The sequence below is a fragment of the Pogonomyrmex barbatus genome, unplaced genomic scaffold (genome assembly GCF_055798465.1).
Source record: "Pogonomyrmex barbatus isolate J1 unplaced genomic scaffold, ASM5579846v1 scaffold5, whole genome shotgun sequence".
Lineage (NCBI taxonomy): Eukaryota > Metazoa > Arthropoda > Insecta > Hymenoptera > Formicidae > Pogonomyrmex > Pogonomyrmex barbatus.
The window spans coordinates 1,554,204-1,562,638 of record NW_028297149.1 but is presented as its reverse complement, the minus strand read 5'-3'; the positions used below and the strand labels follow the sequence as shown (position 1 = coordinate 1,562,638).

The following is an 8,435-nucleotide window of genomic DNA, read 5'->3' as shown; positions in this document are numbered from 1 at the left end:
GATAACTAGTAGCGTGTCGTCCGCGTAACATAATATTTCGCATCCGATAAAATTATGCTCCCGTAATACCTGGTCATACGCAACGATCCATAATAGTGGACCGAGCACAGAGCCCTGCGGAACGCCTTTCGTGACATCAAATTTGTTTAATAGTCCGTATTTATCGTAGTAAATTGCCGAATGCTCGCTTAAATATGCTCTGATTAAAGTGCATAAGTAGCCAGGGACTTTTTTGCGTTCCAGAGCTAGGATTATTTCGCTCCATATTGAATTGAATGCATTTTTTATATCTAGACCGATTACCAGCGTGAATTGATTTAGAGCGTTGGATTCAATGATGTCTAGTAACTTCTTGATCGCGTCCACTGTGGACCTGCCCGTTCTGAATTCGAATTGAGAATCCGACAAAAGGTTCCTGTTTTCCAGAAAAGAAGCACGCCTATTAGTGTCGGTCCACAATAAGTATTTAATCTTTAAGCCGTAAGAAATTGACCAATCATAGTCGATTATTCTTTTCATATTCGATTATAATTGATCAATTTCTTACGTCTTAAAGCTTAAATCACCTATTGTGGACCGACACTTAGAGATGATCTTTTCCATCAGCTTTTCGATGGTGTTCAGCAAACAGATGAGGCGATACGATGAGAATGAGTCCAGAGTTTGTTCGGTTTTGGTAGTAAAACCAATCTGGCAATCTTCCACTCCCCAGGGAAGTAAGATTCCCGAAAACACCTAGTAAATAGGCTTGCGAATGTCTCGTTGTCGTATTCCATCACAGCGATTAGTATCTTGTAGATAATTTCGTCCGGACCTGAGGATTTTTCGTTATTCCTTAGTCTTCCAATGGCAGCATCCAACTCCGCAACCGTAACTTCAGGCGCATCCATAATAGGCACCCTGGGACACGTCCCCCACGGTGCCATCGCTTGGTCACCCACTGGGAATAAATGATGAATCACCCGCGACACGAACTCAGGTTTCATGGACTAGCAGATAGGAGTCGAGGCTCAGCTTCCCCATCACCATTTTATATGGACGCCCCCATGGATCATCGTCAATCGATTGCAATAACTCCCTCCATCCGCGCGATCCTTTGCTATGGCTGATCTTAATTCCTTTCGCACAGCTTTAAGGCTCATCCACAGCGAGTGCATCAAAGCATTCTTGCGTGCTCTAGCTCTTGTGTACCTCTTTCTCAGGGTCTTACATCTTATTCGCAGTTCCGCGATGTCATCGTTCCACCAGTACACTTTTTTTCTTGCATGCCCTTTTAATAATTCTCGGCATCGAAAAATCACAGGCATCTTTAACAATCCTGTGAAGTTTCTTGATGATACAGTCTAGATTTAGCCTATCTTCATTTGGCAACGGCCAGAAACACGCGTGTAAAGATCGCGAGAAAATCCTCTTTATTTAATTTACCGAAATTCCATGTAGAAAAGAGGACTTTAGAAGTGGAGTGGCAATCCTGTCTAGCGCTACACAAGTCAAAAGCAATCGTGTGATGATCTGATGCATTATATTCATCCAGGATTCTCCAGTTCGTGATTGTGTCCAGCATGTTTCGTGAGCACCATGTTAAATCCACCACCGAGTTCCCCTGCGGCCTGCTGCATGTAAATACACCTGGGCTGTTAATTATGCACAAGTTATGGCTGCAAGCCCATTCGTGTAGTAACTTTCCCCTAGGGTTGGACACTATCCCAGGTTTCGAAACGGGCATTGAAGTCGCCAGCCAATAAAAATTGAAATCCATAGAGAGAAGATATGAGGCAAGAAAGTTCGTCTAGAAATTTTTCAAACTCCATGATAGATCTATTAGGTAAAAAATAAGTGCAGATGACGCTTATTTTGTCTGCTTTAACAGCGACTATACCAGGAGCCGAGTAAAATAATCTCCAATTATGTAGAAATCTGTCGTTAATAAAAAAGGCCGCCATGGGTTGTCTTTAGATAAAAACCACCTGACATTATCATGGTAAGTGTAAAAAGGTTCCGAAATTATGGCTGCATGAGCCCCATGCTCCTTCAGCATGTGAATTAGTAGATCCTGCCGAGCAATTATTGAGGTTGATTTGAAATAATTTCATGATTGTTCTTCCGAAGGTACTATTTCCATGCTCGCCGAGCCTTCCTAAGAGCTATTTCCTTTCTGCGCGTTACTTTTATCCGGGGAAGCCGCACCGCTGGATGATCTGTCCTTCAGATTCACAAGCGGGCCCAGAGCTACTGGAGGACACATCTCACTTTCAGCCCTGTGGTTATATGGAAGTCCTTTTTCTTTGCATACTGGGCAGCTTGAACGATTTCTGCACGAGTTAAGCTTATGTGAGGCATCTCCGCAATTAAAGCAGTGCCCAGTTCTGTCCGAGTCACTAGGACATCTGTGTCTCGTATGACCCCTGGCATCTGAAACGTCTCACCGGTATTGCGGGTAAAAGCTCTATTTTGATTGATTTAACTCAGCCAAGTTCTATCGTACCAATATTTGATAGTTTCAATGCTGATTGTAGGGGACATTGAAGCCATACAACGCCCAGACCGTTTCTGGTCACTCTGACAGGTCCAACCCGGACACTGTCGGGAGAGCAATCCCCCACAATCGAAACCTGTTGTCTAATCTCCGAGGAGGTCACCGAGTCGTCAAAGCCAGATAATCTAATATCCGCTTGCCTCATGGGTCTGCTTATCTTTACCCGAGGATCTTCTATTATCTCTTTCAACGATGTGATCAACTGTTTTGGATGGATCTTCATCCCTAATTTCCAGCAGCACACCGCCAGAGAGGGCCCGTTTCACCCGCGTGTCCGAAACCTTGTGATCTTTCAAGGATATGCTGTTTTTGGCCTTACCCAGCACCGATGCGTACGATGGTCCATCGTTGTCCACAATTGAGATTGCCGCCACATTAGGAGACGGGATGTTAATTCTGCTCCTTCCAGAGGGACGTGATCGCGGAGTACGGTAAGTCTCCCTGACATTATCCATCGCTCATTCCGTCGCTCTACCTGAAGGTCTGTTATTGCCTCTCTTCCTCCTGTTTCTTTTAACTATCTCCGACCAGCCTACTTTTTCTCTGCCTCCGGCTTCAGAGGATGATATAGGAATATTATTTGCTGCCAATTCCAAAAAACAAGGCTTCACACGCTCGAATCTATCCGCAAAGCGATTTTCTATGTTTTTCGGATTGTCAGTTTCTCCTCCGCTTGTCATGTCATAGTCATTAGTTAGTAACTCCCTCATTGCACCGGTGAATTTCATGGAGCTCATTGACCGCCTCATATTTACGATTTTTAATTCTGTTAGCTCTATCTGTATTATCGATATTATTACTATTGACATTAACATTTGATTTATTTGCAGGAGCCGAGCTTCCTTTATCCACATAACCATCGGATTGTCTTGCACTCTCCTCCTCCACAGCTTCAGGCCGCCTATACTAGTCATGGATCTTGACTGTGCTGCTGTGCTTGAGGACTTCTTTTGTTTTAGTTCAGCGGTAAGTACTCTAATCGAATTTCGTAACATTCTATTCTCTTCTTTTAATTTGTTGAGTTCATCTTTTATTTCCTCATACTGACTTCTACTAATGTTATCCTTATTCCTGCCAGAAGCTCTATCAATCAGCTCTTCTATCTCACGTCTTGCTGCCCAGAGATTAACTTTGATCTGCCTACTTACCGGTCCTTGCAGAGAGTTTTTTCTGCAACCTTCAACCTCCCCAAGCCAGTCAATGATCTGCGCTCCGGCATCTGCGGTTTTTAAATATTTTATCATACCAGATTTGTCCTCTATCTCCATCTTTTGTGTGCTGGTAAGTCTGTCACCATTATTATTCTTGGGAGAAGAACCCAATCTTCTCTTTTTACTTCTCCTGTTTAATTCGCTAGGACTATTTTCCCAATTTATCAATGACTCCGGTCCAGTGTTCCCATAGGATACAAAACTATCCTCATCCGAATCCAGGAGGCTGATAGATTCGCTAAGTATCGTAAATTATCATATTTATTGCTTCCAGCTCTCCTTCTCTCTCCACTCGGAGTTTGATAATTGAGCTTCCAGGAATCCTCTTCTTCGTCCGGGATATAAATCACGTTTGACAGATTCGGGTCCGGATATTTCGACAATTCACTAGCTCCCGCATGAGGGGCTCCTGAGGAGGAAGAAGCACCTTCACCATACGTCTGCCCTATGCCACTTGACGAAGGCCTGCTGGCGACAGGGACTATACCGCCAGTGCCACGACCCTTTTGCTCTCCCACAACAAGAGGGGTCCCGTTGCTTGATGACGACCGCACAGAGAGCGGGTTCTCTCCACGAGGCCGCCCCGCCACCATCCGAGAAGCAGCAAGGGGTGATCTTTCTATTATCCTGTTCATTTCCATTTAGGTAAGTTGATTTTTTTACAGAAGTGATCTCTCCTGTCCCGCCATTGTTGTGTTGAAGAGGTTTCAACACAGTTCAACAGAAAAGCCATCCGGTAAGTATACAAAGACAACGACATAAATCTGATTTTATTCACAGGAGTGGTCATCTTCTGTCTCACCAATGTTGCATCGAGGGGGGAAGTCTCCATGCAATCGTCAACGAAGAAGATCTATCCAGTCAGTAAGGACAATTCAGGTAAGAGACTTAGGTAATAGTTGATAGTAATTGAATCGTGAACCATTCTCTAAAATCTATAGCAAACTCGACGTTTACAATACATTATAATACTAATGTACTAATATAAGATTCTGTATTTGCTTGCACTTGACAGCAAGATAAATCTAGGCCAGCTGGAGCAAGACTTTCCTTCGCTGCACCCTCGAAATGCAGTGATGTGTTGCATCCATTGCGCCCGAAAAACCAGATACAGTAAGACGTATTAATATAGACTACTCCAACCTCGAGAGGAATCCAACTAATTGTTTGAAAAAGCGAGCCTGAATTACGCAGGTCTTCAATGATTGGAGGAGATATATGTTCAATGGAACAAAATATAAGTTATTGTACTATAAACAATTCAAGGACCTTACTACAATAAAGAACTATTTAAACATTTAAGTAAGCTCTAAGCGGTCTTTCAATATTCGCTATTTAGTATTTCTAGTCATGTTGAAATACCAGGTGTATGCATAAGTTTTTCCGGTTTTTTAGTAAAAAAAGACACGTAATTTTCAAGGAAATTAATTTTTTTTTTTATTCAAAATATTGGCCATCGGCTTCTACACATTTCGCCCATCTTTCAGGTAATTTATGAATACCATGCCAGAAAAACTGCTTGTCTTTTGCGGCAAACCATTCGTCGAGCCATTTTCCAACTTCCTCGAAATTGCTGAAGTGCTGCTCTGCGAGCGCGTGCCCCGTTGATGTGAAGAGGTGATACTCAGATGGCGCCAGGTCTGGGGAGTACGGCGGAAGGATGTCCCATCCAAGCGATTTCAAGGTGTCTTTCACTGGTTTTGCTGTGTGAGACGGTGCATTGTCGTGTAACAAAATCACTTTGCCATGTCTTCTGGTCGTCTTTCGATTAATGCGTGATTTAAATTAATCATTTGTTGGCGATAGCGTTGTGTATTAACGGTTTCGCCGGGCTTCAAGAGTTCATAATACACAATACCGCTCTGGTCCCACCAGACACAGAGCATGGTCTTCTTGCCGAAGCGATTTGGCCTTGGTGTTGATGGACCGGCTTCGCCAGGTAAAAGCCACGATTTTTTCCGCTTCGGGTTTTCAAAATAAATCCATTTTTCGTCACCCGTCACAATTCGATACAAAAATGATTTCCTTTCGTGGCGTTGAAGCAGCATTTCACAAGTGACTTTGCGATTTTCCATTTGACGTTCATTCAAATCCATTGTGTGGGACCCATTTACCGAGTTTATTGATCTTTCCCATTGCTCGTAAACGTCTGCTGATTGTTTCTTGTGATACATGTAATGCTTCTGCTAATTGCCGTTGAGTTTGAGTTGGGTTATCATCCAATAACTCCTGTAATTGTTCGTCTTCGCATTTTTGTGGTCTACCAGAGCGCTCACTGTCTTTCACATTGAAATCACCACTTTTAAATTGTCAAAACCATGTCTCACATGTTCTAATCGATGGAGCGTGTTCACCATATGTTTCTACCAGCAAACGATGACTTTCAACAGCCTTTTTCTTTTGATTAAATAAAAAAAGCAATGTGTGCCGCAAATGTTCTTTTTCAGGCACAAAACTCGACATGATCACTGAACGATAAAACAAAGACGCTAGTTTTTGGCGGACTCAACTTGTGTGTGTTTGTAGTTTTAAATGTCAGACGAATAAAATGATGTATGTGTCAAATTAATACGCTGCGTACTTTTCGCTGGCGACATCTCTTAGTTAAACCGGAAAAAACTTATGCATACACCTGGTAAATATAAAAGTAAGAGCTAGCCTAAACAGTAAATATAATACAAAAAAGAGAACAACTTATATCACTATAACGAATAAACACCAAAGAACAGTAATTATAAATAAATAGTATAAAGTAAGATGAAATAATATATAATAGTATGTAATAATATTATATATTATATAATAGTATATAATAGATAAAAATAAATAAATAAATAAATAAATAAATAAATATTATATTGTATTGCATTATTAATAACTATGACTATATATAAAAAGGATCAACAAATCAGCAATACACTCAAGCAGAAAAATTTAATTAATTAAATATATAACACTAAATAATGACTTTTGATAAATTAACAGTTAACAGTTAACAGTTTAACAAAATAATAACAATGAGAATAATAAAAATTAATAAATATACACAAAAAACAGTAACGCTATAACTCAACATGACTAGAGTAGAGACTAGAGTAAAATGCCAGAATCATGATTATAGAGTTAATACATACATAAATTTAGTAGAATACTACCGTCAAAAAATATACTATTCTTTTCAGATAATTGCGATAATTAAATCAAGTAACTATATTTTCCTAGATATATGTATAGAGTGTATTCTCGCAGATATTAATTTATCTAGCAGAGATTATATCACAATCAAAAAGATTTTCTTCTAATAAAGAAACTTCCATTTTATATGTTCTATTTAAATGCATATTAAAGTGATAATCCTATGCATCTTTTAGCAATAATCGTCGAGGGAGAGACCCATGTGTAATGAACAACGAAACATCTACATCTATTCTAATCTACAAGGAAACTTACATGACATAAACTTTCCATTACAATATAAGTCATTAGCTGAGATGTATTATAAATAACTTGATTATACATATAATAATCAATATGACTTAATAACAATAATAGCCTTAACTATAAACAAGACAAACTAAAGTAATATATTCTCAGAATATGCCTATGCAGAGTATATATATGCGCGAATAATTCAATATTAGTTAGTGGACAATAAAATAATATATAATATATTGTATTATCTAGTATCTAGTAGTATACCATATTATATTATATTATTATTATACCATAGTATATTATATAGTATTATCTAGTAGTATATTACATTATATAGTATATTATCTTTACATTTAAAGATTTGACCTAATTTAATTAGCAAGTTGTTATAGGTAAACTCTAAACTATCTAACGTATTCAGGCGATATATGTCTAGGTGATCAATCGGCTCACATGCATAACATGATCTTAACATGATCTCTGTGCATTATGATATATATGTAAGAATTTTTAACGAAACATAATCTGAGGAAAGGAGACCAACGCCAGTGAAACCCACCCAAGAGCCGTACAATGACAAGGTCACGCAGTCAAGTTAATATGAATAAAGCATGGCTTGATAAATTCATAACATATGAAAGTATCATGACAAGTAAATTTTATTAAGTATCAAAGTGCAAAAACAAATGTGTTTCTCCCCACAGAGCATCCAAGAAGGATCTCATATTAATAAAAAAAAAATCGGCAAAGTCAAAAGAGCCGACAAATAATATTGCGCAACAAACAACACGCCACAATATCTATATGCCATAGTTGCATAGGCAAACGCAGATATCCTCTCAAGAATGGAATCAGGAAAGTAAAAACTATAATTATTCATCCTAACACTGACGCATTTAAAAGTATAGCATTACAGCCGAAAACATAACTTGAACAGTTACAAATACTGTCGCATATCCAAGCCTAAGTCTAGCCTCATTTATGATAATTCACATCTTAACAAATTAGCATTTTAAAAATCTATTTAATAACTAAAAGAGAAAGAAACATATACTCAAATCCGAACGCCAATATAAGTAATTTTAATCTATAAAAGTTTTCAAATATGCTTGAGAGTGCCAAGACTTATGTTAGCAATCGAGTAAAAAAGTATATGAAACATGGTAAACTGTTATAATTAATGTCATATCACAACTCCGATGACTTCACTCATACAAAGTATGGCATATAAAGTAAAATAATAATATTATAAC

At 38.8% G+C, this 8,435-nt stretch overlaps 1 protein-coding gene across 4 annotated transcripts; it reads left to right on the top strand.

Moving 5' to 3' along the window:
* The first annotated feature begins 587 nt into the window (after nt 1-587).
* LOC105422105 (uncharacterized) lies at nt 588-5,049 on the top strand. 4 transcript variants are annotated; one of them, XM_089081620.1, is made up of 8 exons: nt 604-1,981; nt 2,110-2,437; nt 2,517-2,967; nt 3,367-3,502; nt 3,615-3,817; nt 4,022-4,392; nt 4,528-4,626; nt 4,763-5,049. In XM_089081620.1, the coding sequence occupies exons 3-5, from the start codon at nt 2,837-2,839 to the stop codon at nt 3,663-3,665; spliced, it is 318 nt and encodes a 105-aa protein (XP_088937746.1). In that variant the 5' UTR covers nt 604-1,981; nt 2,110-2,437; nt 2,517-2,836; the 3' UTR covers nt 3,666-3,817; nt 4,022-4,392; nt 4,528-4,626; nt 4,763-5,049. The 4 variants fall into 4 exon arrangements, with proteins under 4 accessions (XP_088937747.1, XP_088937746.1, XP_088937745.1 ...); XM_089081619.1 differs by having other exon boundaries at nt 3,894-4,392; XM_089081621.1 differs by having other exon boundaries at nt 588-1,981; nt 3,618-4,392.
* The last annotated feature ends 3,386 nt before the right edge of the window (nt 5,050-8,435 follow it).